A 21,666-nucleotide genomic window follows, 5' to 3' on the forward strand; every position below is an offset into this window, starting at 1 on the left:
ATTTTCAAAACTCATAGTAACTTTGATATACTCTGACTTTCCAAGTACATCTACATTCCAGGTGTACTACAACAGAAGTAAAACTGGAGGTAATGATGTGGTTGGTTATTTTGAACATAAAAGGGGAAAACTTTTTGAATACAAGAGTAGACATAGAATTCCAGAGAAAAACATTCCAGTGTATTGTTCACTATGGAGTATAGAGTAGTGATATACTCCACTACTGTCCGTAATACACTCCTCTAGGGCGTGAATTTTAGAGCAGGCAAACTGATGAAAGATACATTACAGGTGGTTGTGTCATAAACCTAATCTTAAGAAACCTACCAAGCAGATGCTTAGGCCTGTTCTTTTTATGATCTGATAAAAAGCCTACAAATCTTCAATTACTTAAAACTGTAGAGAATGGGGTGTACACAAGTATGTACAGTACGTGCAAAACAGCACAATGGATGGTTTATATGCAGCTCTGAAACAGTATTTCCTATTTATAGAAAATGTTTATGGCAAAGGAACAGCTCGAGGGATCAAACAATCACAACAAGAGATGGTGTGAAGTCCAACACATTTTTATTCTAACATTCTTCAGCAACTATTTTTAAATCTTCACTGAAATTGACAGGCTTGCAATTTTTCAACCACATAGAACTGAATTGTAGAACTGGTTCTGTTAAGTGTGGTTTCTAGATCAGGAGCATCACCTAGGAACTTAATAGAAATGCAAATTTTTGTATGCGCTCCAAACCTATTGAAACACTCTGTAGGTGAAGCCTAGAAATGTTTTAACGAGCCTTCCAGGTAAGTCCAATGCATACTCAAGTTGGAGAAACACTGGAGTGGAGCTGGCTCTTGCTTTCATTTCAGCCCCTGCATCGTTTTTATCATTCTCTTCTGTAAAAAGATGAGTAGAGTGGTCTCCTGGAGTTACAAGCTCTAATAGTATTTTTCTTCCAATAAAAAAATAATGTTCTTTAACACTGTAATTGCATTAAAACTAATATGCTTGACAAATTGATAAACTGTTTTGCTCTTTGAGGAAGCAATTTCAGATGCCCTGTGAAAATGAGAGGTTTGACATACAGCAACACTTTACACCGGTGTTCTTAAAAGTAAAAATATATCCCATTGCAAAACAAGTTTACAGGTGATAGAAATTAAATTAATTCATTAGTATTTACCAGTTTAACATACACATAACTATTACATTCTCTACATGTCTTTATTAAAACCACAAATGGAAAAAAATATGAATGCCTCAACATTCTTCTATAAAAAATTAGAAAATGACCCTTTGACAAATTTTTAACAGTGCATGTTAACTTAGCTGCAGTTACTACTGAATTCACAAGCTTTTACTTGTTCTGTCCTACCAGTGACAATAAGGACAGTCATTCATTATCTTTGTGCAACAGATGCAGAACTGGTTCTCAAGTTTGGCTCCATATTGGAATCATCTGGGAAGCTTTCAAGTCCTACAGGGGTGCCAACATGCAGCCGAGGTTGAGAACTGCCTTAAAATGAGATTCAGCAACCAGATTCTCCCCCAAAATGGTACAGTAGCTTTAGAAGTATTTAACAGTTTGAACATAACTGATTTTATCGAACATGGTGTCATTCTGAATATCCTGCTCAGGTCAACTCTGGAGTAATCTTAAATTGCCTCTGCTGTTAGACTGTCAGTGCGTCTTACTATCAAGGTTACTACTAGCATTCTCATTGAGAGAAATCATTCTTCTCAAAGTGGATCTGCTTTGATAATGGGTTAGATTTCTTTGGATTTTTAAGGCACTAAAAATCCTTTGGAGACATTTAGACCCCCAAATCAGTGATACTCAATCCAGGTTGCACATTAGGGAACTTAACTTGTAATGTTAAGGTCCTATCCTCAATCCATTAAATCAGAGTCTCTATAGGGTCTATCAGTATTTTTTAAAGCTCCATAGGTGAGGATTTGATAAAAGAATGCCAATTTCTTCAATTAATAGGCTAGATTTGCTTTTCATTTTACTGGAGATTATTGTATGACATCTTAAAGTTATACTACTAAGACTTCTATGTTTCACCGCTAAAAAAAATGAGACAGGAGCAATCAAAGGAATATACTGAAAGTCGGGTGCATTAATTTTTTAAAAGGGTAAAAATTACTGAAGCCAGGTGTAAGACACCAACTCCCGTAGTAGTTTTAACTATCTGATTGAAGATCACATCCAGCAGTTTAGTGCAAATGAACCAGTCCCCAACCAAAAGGTATGTCTTTTAAGTTCTTCAAGTGTTAGGCTTAAAAATGCTCTATGGTTTTGTTCAAAATCCAGGGCCTCAGCTGCAGAACTATTGAATCAGAATCTCCAGAGAAGCTAGGGAATTCTGTATGTTTAACAAACTCCAGGTGATTTTTACAATCAGACAAGTTTGGGAAACACTGTTGATGGATATTAAGAGTTTATTAAGAAATTTTGGAGATGGCATAAATGCAATAATTACACCTTCACGCATTAGACCCTTGTATTTTCTCATGACTCACTGGGAATACTCTTGATAAACAATGATAATGGCAAAATATGTGATTCAAAATTATCTCTGCTCAGATTGTGTTTTTTTTGCCAGTGATATTTCCATTTGGAACCCAGAGGGGGGAAAGTGTGTTATTTCATAGCTCTGTTTTGAGTTTCTCATATAAATCCTCTTGGTCAATCATGTGTGTGTGCCCATTCCAGCGGTGATAGGCAAGGAGGGCGGCATTGTGGGCTGCAATGGCACTCATCTCCATGGCACTGGCTGCATACTCGATGCCATTGACATAATAAAGTTGATCGTGGAGTATGATGGAGGGGCATTTCTCTGGAGGCTTATAGTGAGGATATGCAAGCCACTGCTGCTTCACAGTATAATCATAGGACAAAAAGAGCTTTAAAAGTTGTTCTTGAGTAAGAGTTTCTTTGGAAAAGATCTTCCAAACATTTGTCCCATCTGTGGATGACTGAGGATTATTTTTTTCTCTTACAGAGGATACAATTGCAATGCTGTTAATGAATAAATCTGAATTATCAGTGGTTAAGATTGCACTGAGACCAAAATTATCTAAGGTTCTAGAGCTAAAAGTAGTGGAATTCAACTTCCCCTTAACAAGAGTTGTCACTATATGTTCGTAGTATTGATGGAATTCCTCAATTGGAGGATCAAAGTTGAGAAAAGTTATATTGGACATTTTTCGATTCAATGGAGTGGCCACCAAGACGATGTCATAAAAGTCTGAACGGGTCTCAGATCCAGTTTGGTAGACCACTTCATACATTTTTGTGGGGTTTCCTAGAGGAAATAAGGAAACATACATTTCTTTAGCGTTTCTAACATACTATATTTTATACCTTCTAAAAATAATTCTATACTTTCTTAACAGTTTATAATTCTACGGGAAAAAAGGAGTTTATCCATTAAGATAACTGTCCGAAATTGAGGCCAATTTCCTACCTGGAATGGAAATAATACCTTGTCAATAAGTACAAAATACGGAATTTTTACTTTTGAAGATGAGATTATTTTTTAAATCCAAGGAGTCCTGCCAGTGTACGTGAGCACACCTGGGAATACTTCTACATGGCACGACATACAATTTAAAATTCCATCATTTGGAACTGAGTGAGAGCTGGTGGAAGACAGGTTTTTCTCCCTGAGCAATTATTTTCTGCAGGGGAAATTAGGAACAATAAAATAGAAGTTAAAGCTTACCAATTTCCTTGGTCCTTGTTTTCTCTTCTATGGACATTACTGAGCCAGATATCAGATTGCTTTTGGAAGCCTTAAGGAGCCCTGAGCAAACAAGTTTATTGCCACCTTCTACTGCCCAAAGGCCAGAATCAGTACAAGTTAGTGACACTGCCCCTGTTAGCGGTAGGAAAAAAAAAACTGTTTTAATTCTGACTCCATATGAGGCCCTCCATCCACTCTCCCTTCCCAATTAGGTGAGTTCTGCTCCAGATGTCTCCACACATTGCCAACTGGCCCCCGAGGCAAAATCTCCCCGAGCTGAGAACCATTCAACTGATGAAAGCTAAGGACTACCCCCCACCCATAAAAATACACATCTATATTTACAGAATTTTGCCAAACAATGTCAAGGTTTCACAGTGAAAGGCAGTTTTCTCCAACTCATGGCCTAAAGTCAGGAGCCGCCATAACTTCAGGTGAGCCCCTCTGAACGAACGACCGTAACAGTTCCCAGCTGTGGCTTACCCACAAAGCCATGGATGTCTGTGCTTTGGCCGTAATTCACCCTCATGACGGGAGCAACAATTTCCTCAAGGAATTTCTCGGAGAAGCCTGCTTTCAGCAAGGTTTCAAGAAGTGTTCGGTTAAGCATTCCAGTGAAGTCGTCCCCTCCTAGAGAATGTAGTAAATTTTCTACACTACTGAAGGCATAGTCATGCGACTGGTAGCGGTAGATCCTTTGGAAAAGAAGAGAAATGGCCATTAAATACCAAGAGAGAGAGGGGAGAGGGGGGCATAACGAAGGGGAATATCATAAGACTCAAACTGACTTCCACGTTTCCTTCTAATGAGTTCCTATCACGTGAGACACACCTCCATCACCATCTTCCCAGGTATCCCAGAAGCTCTTGGCTCTCCCTCTCCCTCCACCTCCTCTGGAAGTCCACGGGAAGTGTTTGCATACACACTTCCAAATTAGAATGGTCACTGGGAAAGCCCTTAAAGAAGTGGGTATGTCTTGTTTTCATTCATCTTTTTATCTTCCAGTAACACTTAGACATGTCTAAAATGAACCTTGATCTTTCCACCAGGCTTGATCCTCTCTCCACCCACCCACTATCCCAACCAAAAATAACGGCTTTCTCCTAACATCCTATACGTCATCCTCAGTTCACTTTCAAACTTAAAGATTTTCCCTTCTCCTTTCTGCCTCTCGCACCCAAGAAGAAAACCTTGTCAATCTTTCTAACATCTCTCTGGTTACTTCATTCTCATTTCCCTGATCTTGAGTCGGGACTTACATTCGAACTACTGAAATGAATTAACTTATCTACCTGCTTCTATTTTTTTTCAATGAATCTCCCTAAGCCCTAAAATACCTCTTTTGTTTTGTCATCCATCCACTTACTAAAAAACATCTCGCTTACTGCTGCTTACTAAATAAAGTCCTGACAGTTTAAAAAACAGATGTCATGGATTTTAGAGCCAAACACCAATCTGACACCTTTATTCTACATGCAGATAAAGGAACAATGTAGAAGTGCTACAAGAACTTGCCTAAAAGTCACAAGGCAAGTAGAAAGCTCAAGCACAACTTGCCCTCTCTGCCCCCCCACACACACACACATACACACACACACACACACACTCATCCCCTCAAGCACAACTGACCCACTGACGGGTCTGTAACTACTCTCTCCACATTGCCCCTCAGCACTGCACTAGCTCTTCCCTCCAATATTTCCCATTCCTACCCACAGAACAGCTACACTTCCTTCAGAGCGGGCATCCTACCTCCTCGGCCAAGGCTTTCCCAACTTCTCAGGCCACAGTAATGTCATCATCTCCAAAAGTCCCATAAAACTTCACACCCATGCTACTCAATCAGCACTTAGATACTACTTTGTATTATTTAATTTTTAGAAAATATCACCAGATATTTTACTTTATGGACTTAAGAGATGTCCACATAAATTAGTTAATGCAATAATACATAATTTTTCAGATTGCAAGTGATACAAAAATGAGAAAGACATGGTTCCTTTCCCTCAAACTTACAGTTAGGGACAGGTAAGAAGATACACGCACAGGATGTATATGAAAAATGGAAGAAATTAATGCTAAAGAAAGATCTCTATCAGTGATCAAGGGAGGAGAGTTTTACATCAACTTTTGTCTCCAAAACAAACTAAATTTTTAGAGAACAGGGGACAATGTCATAGCCATTTCAATATTACCTACTGTCTAACAGCATAGTGTACAAGATGTTGAATACACGTTAGGGGAGAAACGGATACCAGTGCCAAAACTGAAAAACTAAAATAACTCCTTCCAACCATATTATTTGGCTTCCAGTTCCTAGGAAGCTGGAAAAAGTAGGATAAAAACACGTAGTTCTTTAGAAAAATAATAGACCGAATATCTCATGAAATGAAGAGTGGCTAATGAAGAGTGACCATTGGCTTAATGGTCAGCATGACAAAATAGGAGCCAATTAAATAACTTATATATGTTATGAAAAAATTATTCTCCACCCTCCCCTACCTAAGCCCCAACCCCACTCAAGGAAGCCTCCTAAGTAAAGGTCTCCTAGAGGGCAACATGAGACAACACACATCATATAAACAAAGAATACTGTCACTGTTTCACAATACTAATTGCATTAGAATATATATTTACTAAAAAGTTAGACATGTGAGTTAACTAGTAGTTTCTGTTAATTAAATATACAGCTTATACAGCTTTTCTTCTTTTTAAACTACATTTGTGTAACTCAGCACTTATCTATTTGTTCATTAATTTATTCATTCAACAAATAATTATGGAGCATCAAATTTGAGCCAGGCACGTTTCTCGGTGCTGAGGATGCAGATGTCAACACAATAGAGAAAAAAAATCCCAGCGCTAACGGAGCTTGTGTTCTAGCTGGGGAAACGGATAATAAAAAAATAAACAAATGCGATTAAATTATAACAGGTTAGAGAGGATGACAGTATTAAGGAAAAAAACTAAATCAAAAAGGAAGATTAGGAATGCTTGGACTTGGCTGGGCTGCAACTGTAAATAAGATGGCCCCCCAAAAAATGAGTGGTAGAGGAAAGCCTCACTGCAAAGATGGACATCTAAGGAAAGACCTGCAGGAGGTGAGGATGCAAGCCTTGCAGTGTCTAGGGAAGATGATTAAGTTCTGGAGGTCTAATGCACAGCATGGGATTATAGCCAACAATATGGTATTATGTATTTCAAAGCTGCTAAGAGACTAGATCTTAAATGTTCTCACCACATGAAACAAATGATAATTATGTGACATGACAGAGGTGTTAACTAGTGGTGGTAATCACACTGCAATGTATAAATGTATCAAATCAACATGTTGTACATTTTAAATTTGTATACCAAAACAATGTTCTATGTCAATTATATCTCAATTTAAAAAAAAAGGCATTATGTGTTAACAATGAACAATGTGAAAAGGAAATTAAGAAAATCCCATTACAACAGCATCAAAAAAGAATAAAACATTTAGGAGTAAACTTAACCAAGGAGACAAAAATACTTGCACACTGAAAACCACAAAATACTAATACTGCTGAAAACATTAAAGACATCCTGTGTTCATGGATTGGAAGACTTGATATTGTTAAAATGACCATATCACCTAAAGTCATTTACAAATTCAATGTAATCCCTATCAAAATCTCAATGGCATTTTCTACAGAAACCAAAAATAACCCTAAAATTCCTATGAAATCTCAAAAGAACTGAATAGCTAAAACAATCTGAGAAAAAAAAAGCTGAAAACCTTACACTACCTGGTTTCTAAGCATATTACAAAGCTACAGTAATCAAAACAGTATGATACAAGCATGAAGACAGACATATAGACCAATGGAACAAAACCGAGAACCCAGAAATAAACTCACACGTATATGGTCAAATAATCTTTGAAAAATATATCAGGTTATTGAATGGGATAAAGGACAGTGCTAGGAAACTGGATATCCACATGCAAAAGAATAAAAGTGGACCCTTACCTTAAACAAAATACAAAAACCAACTCAAAATGGATTAAAGACATAAACATAAAACCTGAAACTATAAAACTCCTAGAAGAAAACACAGAGAAAATGCTTCATGACACTGGATTTGGCAATGATAACCTGGGTATGATACCAAAAGTACAGGCGACAAAAGCAAAAACAACAGATAAATGAGACTACATCAAACTCTAAAACTTCTGTGCAGCAAAGGAAACAACAGAGTAAAAAGGTAACCTATGGAATGGGAGAAAATATTTGCAAACCATATACCTGATAAGGGTTTAATATCCAAAATATATAAAGAACAACTACTCCTACAACTCAACAACAACAAAAAAATCCAATTAAAAAATGGGCAAAGAACTTGAATAGACATTTCTCCAAAGAAGATATATAAATGGTCATCAAGCATATGAAAAGATGCTCAACATCACTAATCACTAGGGAAATGCAAATCAAAACCATAAAGAAATTACCTGTTAGGTAATTACCTCACACCTGTTAGGATATCCATTATCTTAAAAATAGAAAATAATAAGTGTTGATGGGGATGTGGAGAAACTGAAACCCTTGTGCATTGTTGGTGAAAATATAAAATGGTGCAGCTGTATGGAAAACAGTACAGAGGTTCCTCAAAAAATTAAAAGTAGAATTACCAAATGATCCAACAATCCCACTTCTGGGTAATCTATCCAAAAGAATTGAAAACAGGATCAAAGAGATATTTGGACATCCATGTTTATGCAACCTTTTTCACAGTAATTTTAATTACCTCATTAAAAAGCCCTATTACTGCAGCAATAGGCAAGAGGTGGAAGCAACCTATATGTCCATCCAACACATGAATGCATAAAACAAAAGAAGACAGTAATGGAGGAATAGAGGAATAAAAACAACATAAAACATAGAAAGCAAACAGCAAAACAGAACATAAATCCTACCTTAACAGTAATTATATTAAACATAAATGGACTGAATACTCCAATCATAAGGGAGAGACTAGCAGAATGGATTAAAAAAACATGATCCAACTATATGTTGTCTATAAGAAATACACATTAGATTCAAAGACACTAACAGACTGAAAGTAAAAAAGATGGAAAATCGTATACCGTGCAAACAGTAACCAAGAGTGCTGGAGTAGCGACACTAATAGCAGAGAAAACAGATTTTGAGACAAAAATTGCTCCTAGAGACAAAGGAGGACATTTTATAATAATAAAAGGAAGACATAACAATTATAAACATACATTCATCTAACAACAGAGCTCCAAAATACATGAAACAAAAAAGACAGAATTGAAGGGAGAAAGAGACAATTCAAAAATAATCGTTGGAGACCCCAACATCTCATTTTCAATAATGGGCAGAACAAGTAGGCAGAAGATCAACAGTATATTAGTTCACTAGGGCTGCCATAACAAAGTTATCAAAGACTGAGTAGTTTAAACAACAGAAATTTATTTCTCACAATTCTGGAGGCCAGAAGTCCAAGATAATGAATGACACCGGCAGGTGTGGTTTCTTCTGAGACCTGTCTCCTTGGCTGCAGGTGGCCACCTTCTCGCTGTGTCCTCATATGGTCTTTACTCTGTGTGCACGTCCCTGGTGTCTAGTCTGTGTGTTCTAATGTCCTCTTCTTATAAGGTCACTAGTCAGACTGGATAGGGCCCACCCTACCGGCCTCATTTAAATGAATTACCTCATTAAAAAGTCCTATCTCCAAATACAGTCCTATTCTGAGGTACAGGGGGTAAGGGCTTCAACAAATGAATTTGGGGCAGACAAAATTCTGCCCATCACAAACAGGGAATAAAAAAATAAGGAATTGGATTATCAATGTCCTGTCAGGTCTTCCAAGCCATACTACAGATTTTGGCTGTTACTCTGCACAAAATAGAGAAAGTTTGAGCAGAGAAGTAGTGTGATGACTCTTAAAGAGTTAAAACAAAACAAAACAAAACAAAACAAAACTCTGGCTGCTGTGTTGAAAACAGATTGTGGTGACACAAGAGCAAAAAGAGGGAGATCAGTTAGGAGGTATATGTATGCCATCGAACCAGAAGAACTGCATAAATAAATGCTCAGAACAGGAAATGAACCTGGCAAGTGTGGATATCAGGGGCCGCAGGATTTCTGCCCAAGGACTTCCAACAGCAGAGAAGAATGGATGCATACTCCCAGGGGTGTGGGGTGTTGCCTACCACAAGCCTCTCTCAGTGTCAGGGTTTACTACTGTCACATGGGCCTTCACTCACACTGTACACACTCCGAATGGAAGCACAAACAGGACAATGTACCTCCCCAAAGCTGTTCAGCAAACTCCCCAAAAGTTCTGCAGAAGATCACACAAGACACATTTAACTATATCTCTCATATATAACCAAAAAAAAGGAGAGAAAAAGTTTGAGCAAGAACCTTAGGTTTCTATACCATTCAAAGAGAGAAAAATCTCAAAAATATTCTCCAACTTAGCATTTTAACCTAGTGTTTGTCAACTCTGGCTATAGGTAAGATGTACTTGAGATGCTTTTAAAAATACCAATGCCCAAGCCCCTACTCCAGAACAATGAAATAAAAAATGTCTAGGGATGGAACACAGCATGCTTATTTTTAAAAGATCCCTATGGTATTCTACTGTGCAGCCATGGTCGAGAACTACTGCTTTACTGAAATGCAGGGGAACTCGTTGCTCCAGATTCCTCTTTAGCAACCTCTATGTTCCCAATCATAGTTTTTGGACATTTCAGTTATCTCTAACATGGGCTAACATTACAAATATTTAGCAACTGGTAAAGCATTAAACAGGAAGGAGACTAACTACTGCAGTGAAACTGAGTCAAGACTCAGTTCCTGGGAAGGAAGCAAACAGCTATTTCACCAGGCCAGCAATATTTCCCTATTTTAACAACTGGCACATGCTGGCTCAATACCAACCAACCTTCTCTGCAAGTACTATCTCATAGGGTACAACAAAATCATCAAAATAAGATTTGTATGTTCTTAATTTATTGAAAGAAACAGAAATGTATGATATATGGCCCTTTAAATAACATACAAGTCAGGGTGAATAGTCAAATATCAAAAATAGACTGGAGAGGAGGGGGGTTGGGGAGCTGGGTGAAATTGGTGGTTACAAAACAGTCACAGGGTCGTAAAGTACAGCACAGAGAATATAGTGGACAATGTTGCAACAACTATGTATAGTGCCAAGTGGGTAGTAGACTAATGGGGATGGGAGGGGGATCACTGTATAAATTATATAAATGTCTAACCACTATGCTGGACACCTGAAACGAATACAAAATAATACTGAATATCAACTGTAGCTGAAAAAAATAAGTAAATAACTTAAAAAATAGCCTGGAGGAGGCAGTAATTTCATAATGTTTGAAATTTCAACTGTTTTTTAAAACAAAAAATAGTATAATCTATGTATCCTCTCACTGGGTCTTTTTCACAGTTCTGCAATACCCCAAATTCACTTCAAAAGTCATGTCTTAATTTCTCAAAGGGCAATTCTCTATATGTTAAGCAAGTCACAGATAAAGAAAATGATACACACGGGTGGGGTTGCATCTGATGCCATCGGAACTGGATTTTCTTACTGAATGTGCAGCAACATGTCATCTACCTTCTTTAAAAAGTGACTGCCTATCTCTACACAAATTCTACATATTTTCTTAATTATTGGTTTATCGCTTGTCTCTCTACTAAAATATATAGTCTTTGACTGCAGGGACATGTTCTAGCTTGTACATCCTCAGGACCTAGAATAGAGCCTGGCACATAACAGGCACTCAGTATTTGGTGAATGAATAAATGAATGAATGACTACTTTAAAATATCTACACTGTAGCTGAACCTAATGTACCCACTGGAAAAGTGTTCAAAGAATTGACCTAAGAATGATGTTTAGAAAGAAATCCCTAACTACCATAAGTTACAAAAACTAGAGTGTATTTATCCTATTCAAATTCTTATATTTGGTCAATATTGGGTCATATGACATGGAACTTAACCTTTTTTAACAATTATTGTACTACTTTGGAACAATCACAGTAATGAAACATTAGTAGCATTTACAAGTTGAATTTCTTCAACATCAAAAATAGTAAACCAGCATAAAAATTAGCACACATCAACAGGCTTACAAAAAATATGTTGCATCTTTCAAAGTTAGACTGGTAATTTTATATTATTTTTCTTAATTACCAAGGCAATGTGTGTTCATACACACAGACAATTTTGAAAATACAGAAAAACATAAAGAAGAAAAAGAGGCCCCTGTATTGTCACTCCCCACGACAGTATTGGAATTTAATGTCCTAATTTAAATTCTTAGGACACATACCCTACCTCAGGCTGCTGGCTCACTGAAACATTATGTCATGATTAAAGCTCATTTTTCTGATCCTTTCTACAAGCTCTTGCACACATGACCTCATTCATCTACACAACACCAGCACAGTGCAGAGATTAAAACTAAGTACTCTGCAAGATAGAAAGGGTTTTGGTGGGCTGGGTGAAAAAGGTGAAGAGAATACGAAGTAGAACTGGTATTCACAAAATAGTTACGAGGATATAAGATACAACAGAGGGGATGTAGTCAATAATATTACAGTAACTATGTATGGTGCCAAGTGGGTATGAGACTTCTCAGGGAATCACTACCCAAATTATATAAATGCCTAAATAGTTTGCTGTACACCTGAAACTAATATAAAATAATACTGAACGTCAACTGTAATTGAAAAAAATGTAAATACTGTTAAAAAAAAAAAAAAGTGACAACTCTGGAGCCAGCCTGCTTGGGTAGGAACTCTGGCTCGGCCACTTCCTAGGTGGGTATACTTGCACACTTGAAAGCTCTCCAAGCCTCCACCTTCCACATTTGTTTAAAAAAAGCTAATAATAGTACCTACCGAGAGTTGTCATGATAATTCAAGAAGTTAATATTTGTAGAGCATTTAAGAGTGTCTGGCAACACTAAATAAGCATTTGCAAAATACATTTTCAGAAGCAAAAATAAACTACCCTTTCTATTTTCAAGTGGATAAATGGTCTGCATATTTTACACAAAACATTTTGCCTAACAATCTTACAAATAGGCCTTGGAGTTAGGTAGAAAATTGTTCCAAGAAACTATAATTCCTAAAGATCATCTAACTAAAAGGTCTTAGGTTAAATGAAAGGGGAAAAAAATTACCTCATAAACTTGTCTAATATATCCTCTACCCACATGTGCATTCGAAGGGACTGAAATCCATACTGCCAAATTAGTTTAATTATGTTAATTATAAACCAGCTGCTCTCCTCAAACACCAGAGTCTCTCCATTATATACCCCCATTAGGCCACCAGAACTCTGAACTGTAGAGAGACCTGCAAAAACAGAGAAAGGGTAGCTAAGTCAATGGTTTCTATGCTGAGCAAATGAAAGAAGGTAATCTGAAGCTATTGGGGACATTCTGAAATGAGTGATTCTGGGCTCCCCCCGTTCTCCCGAGACATATTAAAGAAGCTCTATCTTTAGAATAGGGATACACTATACACTCACTACACTGTCCAAAAGCAGATTCTCTATAAGATGGGTCAGATGATCATGCACCAATATCAAAATTAGACTGGCTGTTTTTAGTCTAAAAAGACTAAAAAGTTAAGGAAAAAAGCCAGAGTACCAACTGAATTCAACTTAAAAACAGAAATGTCAGACATGAATCTTTGCAACATAAATTGCTCCTGGCATACATTTGCCCTCGTGGAGGAAAGAGAGCCCCAGGAGATGTGGAAGGCAGCTAGGGGAAAGGAGGCATCCCATCTCTGTGCAAATACTATTTTGCATAAGTGGATATTTCAGGTAGCCGGAAGGAAGCCAAAATTACCCAATATTCCCTGAGAAAAGGGCTTACAGAGGCCTGCCAGATTTCCCTCATATCCTGTCCGGCTCCTCTGCTGGTAGGGAAGAAGTCAGTCAGATGTCCCAGCTTCTAAGCACATGTCTGCACCCACAGCTGTGTGAGAGACATTAAGCCAGACACTTCAAGCCTTCTAGGCTTCATTTCCCCAGCTGTAAAATGAGCACACTAGGTTTCTGCTAACTCAAGCCATTCTGATTCTTCAACAGGAACGGACAGGTTTAAGAACTGACAACAGCAACCATCCCCACCCCACACCCACCCCACGGCTGTAATTCCAGATAACTGAAGATAACTGATAACTAGTGTCCCATTACAGGAGAGTGGCTCCTAACTAAGGCAGTACCAACTGCTAGCAGGAAACGGAGGAAAAGTTTAACCAACTACTTTGTAAAGACAACTAACAAGGCGGAAAAGTTTCAGTTCCCTATCTGATAAAAATATTCATGGATGGTTACACAGAAAGCTGCTTAGCTCTAAGACCAAATTACATACCCAGGTCCTTGACAAAACGCTTCATGTGCAGATTTAAAGGATGGATGACAGAACCTCCTGCCTCATATTCTTGCCCCTGCAGAGTCATGGTGGCCAGACGGCCCCCCACCTCTCCTCTTTCAAACAGGTCAATCTTCACATCTTTCCCAAATTTCTGCCGCAGATAATAGGCTGCTGAAGTGCCACCAATTCCAGCTCCAATAATCGCTATGGGGGGGAAAAAAGGAACAGTTTCTATCCCTTTTACCAGCTATGTGAGTTTTGTTGTTTTTAAAAAGCCATTAAACAATAACAGGTGTTACTTAAGGCTATTATCAACAATTTAGGGAAGCCTGGGTTAGGGGTGGGCCAATGACAGTTGCAGTGAAAACAGAACTCTCTGATTCTGGACAGCCATGGCCCCCAGACAAAAGTGGCAGTAGATTAACTTACAAATTGACATAATTAGATTGTTGTTGTTGTTGTTGTTGTTGTTGTTGCCAGATGCCCAAAGATTGTCAGTTCTTTGTGGAGGCACCAATGGGCCTGCACACACCCTTCTTTGTGCCCAGCGCCTGGGAACAGAAGAGGTGAGTCTTTCCAGCACGCATTTTATATACAGTGGCCGCCATTTTTTGCCTAGATTTGTTCAGCCTCATTAATGCAGACAGGCCAATGATCCAAAAGTACACAGTTTTAAGGAGAATAAGAAACAGAGCAAAACAAAACAAACAAGGAGCAAGAAATCAAGAAGACTGAAACTAGAAAGAGTGGATTATCTGGGCTGTGTAGTAAGTAGGTCTAGTAAGAAATTGTGCAAGACAGAGGTCCCTGAGAGCAAGCAGACCTCAGCAAAGCGGAGGTGGGAAGGGGATTCCACCCTATCGTGGGAAACAGACCGAGTCAGCTTGTTTGTCCGACTGGATGCAGTGAGCCCGCGTGCGCCTGTCATTTGCAGAGCGGAAGTGGCCCGTCACTCCAGGACAAATCAGAAGACTGGCCTCCCAAACGTGCAGCCAGGAAAGGCGGCGAGAGCGGGCTCGGTCTCCCCCCAAGACCCAGGTCCTCGAGACAGGGGCTGCAGTCACGCTTAACGGCTGTCCGCCCTCCTGGGTCCTCCTTCCATGGACCATTCCTCAAGTGGGCATATCTCCACACCCGGGAAGGCACCGTCTCTGGGGCACCGAAAGCGACACTGAAACGCTAGCAGGGAAGATAGCAACCTCCGCTATTCCCGGTTCGGCCCGCGCCGCCTGGCGGACGTCGCGGCTGCGGGGCCTGGTGCACCACGCATCGGCCGCCCGGCACGGGGCGCGCTCCCGCACTCCCTTACGCGCCGCGCCCTCTCGCCTACCGATCTTGTCCGGCGGGGCCCGCGGTTCGGCACTTCCGAGGCACCCCCAGCTGCACAGCAGCAGCCACAGCCCCAGATGAGACGAGACGAGCTCCCGAGCGGCTTGCCCCATGGCTCCGAAAACTCAGCACTCTGCCTGAAGCGCCCCGCGGTCCGCCAGCGGCTGCGCGGCTGCGCGCTCTGCCCGCCCCGCCCCCTGGCCGGCCTCGCCCCTCCGAGCCCCGCCCTCACGCTCCACGGGCATCCCAGGTCCCAGGGTCCCTCCTGGACCTCCGAACCCTGGTGAGCTCGATCCGCCAAATCCACCCCGCCCCTCCGAAGCCTACTCTGCTTCAGAGACACCAAAGGCACGGGAGAAGGGTTTTACCCAGCTCTCCTCCTTCCTTCCCATCTATTCGGGTGAAACACCTTATTCACTAGTGCTATCTCCTGTTCCTTCCATCGCTCCCTCTCAAAGAATGCACAAAGCTAATCGCCGTCTAAAACAGATCAGTGAAGCTCCATAAACGTATTGAGTGATCGCTCTGTTCTGGGGACTGTTGGGTACGAGATGAATGGGTGAATGGTGCTAGGTGAAAGGAAAAATGAGGGAGACCTGGGATGGGCTGGTCCAAGGTGAAAGGAGTGGAAAAGTAGTGACAGACATGAACAAAAGTAGCGTACCCATATCACACAGTGGGACACCATGCAAGCATTCAAGAGAATTTAGGATCTATAACTATTGCCCTAGTATTGTTAGGTGAGAAAATGGGTGGCTGAGTAATGGGTATTATATGATCCCATTTCTGTAATTAAGATACCCCAACCCCCAAAAGAAAAGAAAAATCAGTATATGAACATAAAGAGCAGTATGGCTGGAATGAAAATACTAAATTGGATAGAAAGAAAGATTGAACGTGGAGAAAGGGAGAAGAAAATTCAATGCAAAAAGCATTCATTCGTTGGACAAATATTTACTGAGTTCCTTCTAAGTGACAGAGAATGTTCTAGGTAATTGAGAAAAATCAATGAACAAAACGGATTTTTAAAAATATTTATTCTAACCGCATGAGCAGAGAGACGTGACCCAGAGTCACGTTAGCTCTGCTTGGAATGAAAATGCTGGGTTTCACCCGGGGCTTTTAGGCAGCCGGATCCGAAATGTGGGGTTCGGTATGGGGCGTTAAGGGGGTGCACCTCGCGGATCTCTTCTCTCTCCCCAGATCCAAACAGGCCACAGGAGGCCACAATCCCCTCATCCCATTCGGGTTGTAAAAAGGAGGAGGGGCCTCGGGAGAGAAGAAATCCGAGTCGGGCGGTGATGGTAGGACTTGAGGCGGGAGGAAGGGCAGACCCCTTCTAGGGGAGAGGGCTTAGGAGCGGTGGGCTGGGGGGGGGGGCCGGTGGGGGGGAGCCCCGGGCCACCCCACCCGGGCGCACGGCCTGGAGTATTGGGATCTGTTGTAGTAGCTTCACTGAGGTTATAAGAAAACTAAGTGTTAGGGAGTTGTGTAGAGCGCCTCTGGGAGCTGTTAGCATTAGTTTTGTGTGAGCAAGAGTGACTCCATATTGAATGAGCAAGAGTAACTTCATTTTGGACATAATGCAAAGAACTTAGCAGACAACGCCCAGGGAGCCACCGGATTGCCCTGGTTATTGGGTGTAACCAGCTACACTCCGAAGATCTGCTACTGAAGACATGATGATGTCAGGGTCCTGGCTAGCTGCCCTGATTAAGTGAGGTCAGAAAGGCACTCAGAACTGCATAAGAACTGACTTTTGCCGCTCAGAGAGCTGGTCTCGACTGAGGTGACCACGCTGTCACTCTGCTCCCAGAACCCTCCACTCTGCTCTGCTCCGCTCGGACCGAATCTCTGCCAGGCCGACCTCCTGGACCAGCCACCCTTCCTCACTCCACAAGGACTCTGTAGACTTTGGAACAGGTTCGTTATTCCATTTGACCCAATTATTGTATTACTCTGTGTGCCTTACTGTGTGGTGTATTGATGATTGATGCTTTACTGTTTGGTGTGTCGATGATTAATGTTTGAGTAAAGAGCAGATTGAAAGGCATTTAAGATCTTGCGTGCTCTGTTCTCCACTCGTGTCACGGCTACCGCAGAGGCCTCAGTCAGTGCCAGGTAGATCCTGGGGTCTGAGAGTCCCCCTGACTTACAGGAAGAGACTGCAGCACGGACTGTGAGCATAGCAGTCGCTCGTGTCAGGAGTAAAGGTTATAAAAGTAACCTGAGCCTGAGTCCCCAGGAACACACTGTACGGTTTAAAGCAAGACTCCCATTGCCCTGTTTTCCTTAGTTCTTCAGAGTGTGGCCATTTGGGATCCCATCTTCGTTGCAGAAGCAATGATTTGATCCTCTGTTGGGAATCTGCATAGAAACGTTTTCATGTGTATTCGAAACCTGGGCATTTGCCAATTAAAGAGTTTTCAAAATACACACACACACACACACACACACACCCCAAAATATTCTAAGGAAGCTGACGTTCTAGTGAAAGGAGACAGATGATAATTAGAATAAATAAGTAAATGATGTGCTATAGACAGCAGGGAAAAGAGGAATGGAAATGGGTTGCGATTTTAAATATGATAGCATGGCATTTGAGCGAGAGCTTTGAGGAAGTGAGGGAGTGGATCAGGCAAATATATGGGGAAAGAGCTTTCTAGGCAAGGCAAATGCCTGGCATGTTTGAGGAACAGTAAAGAGGCCAGTGGGGCAGAGTAAGAAAGCCCGAGTTGGAGGTGTTAATGGAACAAGATGTAAGTCATACAAGAAATAAACATGTCTACTTAAGAGCATAAAAATATGAAGATTAAGTCCCTTTTTCCACTACATCTAGAAATTACAAATAAAGAACTAAACTCCGTGTTTTTACTTTCCTTTTTCCAAATTACATTATGCCCACAATGCCTCCGTGCATTAAGCCTACTAGGCCCTCAATAAATACTTGTTGATTGATTATAATTGACCATATTAGGGACCTTGACACCAGTATCACATTTGGAAACTTTCATTTCTGCTACTGAAACCTTGGGAAAGTTTACTGAAAGGACACTTAGAGAAGAGACAGTGTAAAAGACTTGCAAAGTGGGAAGTAGATCCAAGTCTGTCTTATTTTGCACTCTTGCCCTTTTAAAATAATGCTGCCACTGAAACTCAAGATTTTTTTTAAAAATTATGAGGGGAAAATGTTACCACATATATGAAGAGTAATAATAAGGTAATATAACAAACATGTTCAAAGCAGCACTCTCCCTAGGAAGCAAAAGCCTAAGATTCTCTCCTTGACCAAACCCTAGCTGGGCTCCTCTTATTCTTCTCTACCTGGCCTATAAAGACATGAACAAAACCCTAACAATTTCTAACAGCTCAAAGCCGCATTTTTGGGATGATCCTAGTTCCTCTTAAAGAGCCTGTCTGAGAAAACTCAAGGCTCCCAAGGCTGTTCCAGCCAACAGATGAAGATAGAGCCCTTGTATCCCAGTCTCTCTGGGAATGTAGGAGTCAAACTGATAAGCACCAGTATGGCCCCTTTTCCATTTTTGGAATTTGCGCTTCTTTGACTTTACGGGGCTCCTGCTCATCTGCCTCCCTATTCCTTCATTCTCCCTTTAAAATGCCTGGTCACCTCTGTACAAATCAAAGTTGAGTTCAGTTCACGCTGGACTCTTTTTCCCCATTGTAATAGTATATTATTGATTAAAATTAAAACTTTAGTGTCTGGCTTTGTTTGTCTTTGACAACATTTCAATCTATAATTCTGCCACTGCTCCATGTCTTTTTTTTTTTCCTTTGAAACCACCTTGAAGAAATTCATTTTCATAGCTTCTTCATTCCTCATATCTCATTCTTTTCTTATTCTAAATAGTCTAAATGATATTAATTCTCTTAGGCAAGACAGGAAATTCAGAAGCAATATAAGAAAAGATAAACATATTTGATTACATAAAACAAACATTTTCAGATGGCTAAAGATAGAATTTAAATAAAAAGTTTTAAAAAAGAATGCATGAGAAAAATATTTGCCATTAATGTGACAGACAAGATCGTGGTATATATCACAAAATACAAAAAGGTCTATAAACTGATAAGAAGAGGTAAACATCTCAACATAAATACAGACTAAGCATATGAATAGGTAATTCATAAAAGAGAAAGCAAGTGCCAATGGTCAAAAAAATACACATAAAGAGATGCTCAACTTCCAGTAGTAGTTTAGACAAATGCAAATTAAAACAAAGAGATACTATTTTTCATCTATTATATTGGCAAAAATTAATAAGACTAATAACATGTTAATGCAGGAGAAAATGGGGTAAAGTGGTTAGAGATCTTGGAAAATCACTTTCAAATATTGTTTGTGGGGATATGAATGACTACAACCTTTTAAAAACAATTATCTATTAAGATATATAGATACACTATTTAATTCAGAAATTCTATGTTTGGGAATCTATTCTACAGAAATAAAAGAATCACTTATAAGGATATACACAATATTGTTTGTAGCAGGAAAGAAAAAAAGGAGTAACCTGAATATCCATCAATACCATTTATGATCATTTATTCAATTTATCCTGAATAAACTGTGGCATATTCATTCTATGGACTATTTTGCAACTATTAAAAAAAATAATTAGATCTGTATTAGTTGAACCGGAGAATGTCCATGATGTAAGTTTAAGTAGAAAAGAAACTTGCAAAATAATACCGTGGCATAACCACATTTTTCAAAATAACAAAAAATCCCAGGTACTTATATACATGTGCATCTGTATGCATTTAAAGTAACATGTGAAAGCTTACAGACTAATCTGTTAACATTAATTACCTCAAGATGAGAATGAAGGAATTATTAATCTTTTCCTTATTTAACTATATTATTTCACTTGTCACAGTGAGCATGTATTACTTTTGTAACTTTAATAAAGTTTTAAACAAAACTTTATTAATAAATATAATATGTAACAAATAAAAATAATATTTAATAAAGTTTTTAAAGCCTAAAATATACTTGTACTACATACATCAATGTAATTTTATTCAGCTAAAAAAAGGAATGAAGTACTGATACATGCTACTTCATGGGTGAACCATAAAAGCATAATGCTAAGTGAAAGAAGCCAGTAACAAGTGACCACATACATAATTGTATGATTCCATTTATGTGAAACGTCTAAAACAGGCAAATCTATAGAGACAGGAGATTAGTGGGCTGGAGAATGGGGTTGGATGGGGAATGGGAAGTGACTGCTAATTGGTAAGAGTTTCCTTTTTGGAGTGATGAAACTTTTTAAAATTGATTATAGTGATGGTTGTATATCCCTTTGAATATACTAAAAACCACTGAACTCTACACTTCAAATGGGTGAATTGTTAAAGTTATGCAAATTATATCTCAAAATCCTGTTAAAAAATACTATCACTATTAACCTTTGTCTTATTCATCCTCAAAAGACTAAACCTTTGTCTTATTCATCCTCAAAAGACTAATAATTTATATCTTCAAATAAAATCCAAAGAATGTGCCACAGATCCTAAAGACAATTCCAAAAATGGAAATCCAAAAGTATCATACTCTAAAGAAACTACTTCCAAGAGGACATCACATTTTTGAACGTGTAAATTCTCCTGTTTAAAAAATATTTCACATAATTTATAAAATGCAGTACAAAATGAATAATGAGTACAGTAAACCACAATTCAGAGCCCTAAAGATACTGCACCCCACAAAGAGGACTGAAATTTATGTATCTTCTGACTCATTATTGGGTTTTAGGATTCTTGTGACTGATTTGCATTAAATAACTATTTTAAAAATATTTTTCAATGTACATTGAGTATACCAAAAATTGCAAATATAAGGGAAAATTCGGCAAAGATCTGGAAATATTTTTTTGGCTCTCAAAAATTCGGTTAACAAGACAAATTTTTCTTGAAGCTCTTACTTTTCTAAGTAAAAAAAAAAAAATTGAGATTTTTCTGTACAGAAAAAGTAGGAATATTCATTCAATTAAATTTGGATGAAGAGAAGAAAGTTTCTCATATCAGTAAAAAATTGCAGATTATATAGACTCAAACTTTTATTTTTAAATGAATAAACAAAGCATCCTTACACGAAAACGAATGTTTGTTTGCAGATCATTCAAAATGTTTCGGCAACCCCAAACACCAAGA

The 21,666-nt window shown here is 39.1% G+C and overlaps 1 protein-coding gene across 2 annotated transcripts; it reads right to left on the reverse strand.

Moving 5' to 3' along the window:
* Positions 1 to 553: 553 nt before the first annotated feature.
* Positions 554 to 15,662, reverse strand: PCYOX1 (prenylcysteine oxidase 1). 2 transcript variants are annotated; one of them, XM_033124886.1, is made up of 7 exons: positions 15,491 to 15,613; positions 14,590 to 14,711; positions 14,158 to 14,364; positions 12,955 to 13,129; positions 4,231 to 4,442; positions 3,727 to 3,879; positions 554 to 3,306 (listed from the first exon to the last, which is right to left on the reverse strand). In XM_033124886.1, exons 2-7 carry the CDS (start codon positions 14,597 to 14,599, stop codon positions 2,648 to 2,650), a joined length of 1,416 nt encoding a protein of 471 aa, XP_032980777.1. In that variant the 5' UTR covers positions 14,600 to 14,711; positions 15,491 to 15,613; the 3' UTR covers positions 554 to 2,647. The 2 variants fall into 2 exon arrangements, with proteins under 2 accessions (XP_032980777.1, XP_032980776.1); XM_033124885.1 differs by lacking the exon at positions 14,590 to 14,711 and having other exon boundaries at positions 15,491 to 15,662.
* Positions 15,663 to 21,666: the final 6,004 nt, after the last annotated feature.

The sequence above is a fragment of the Rhinolophus ferrumequinum genome, chromosome 13 (assembly GCF_004115265.2).
Source record: "Rhinolophus ferrumequinum isolate MPI-CBG mRhiFer1 chromosome 13, mRhiFer1_v1.p, whole genome shotgun sequence".
Classification (NCBI taxonomy): Eukaryota; Metazoa; Chordata; class Mammalia; order Chiroptera; family Rhinolophidae; genus Rhinolophus; species Rhinolophus ferrumequinum.

Coding starts and splice junctions, on each gene's coding strand:
- PCYOX1 (XM_033124885.1), bottom strand. CDS start 15,602: ATGGGGCAAGCCGCTCGGGAGCTCGTCTCGTCTCATCTGGGGCTGTGG. Junction 4,443..12,954: donor ATATTAGACAAGTTTATGAG/GTAATTTTTTTC, acceptor TCTTTTCCAAAG/GATCTACCGCTACCAGTCGC. Junction 3,307..3,726: donor AACAAGGACCAAGGAAATTG/GTAAGCTTTAAC, acceptor TATTTCCTCTAG/GAAACCCCACAAAAATGTAT.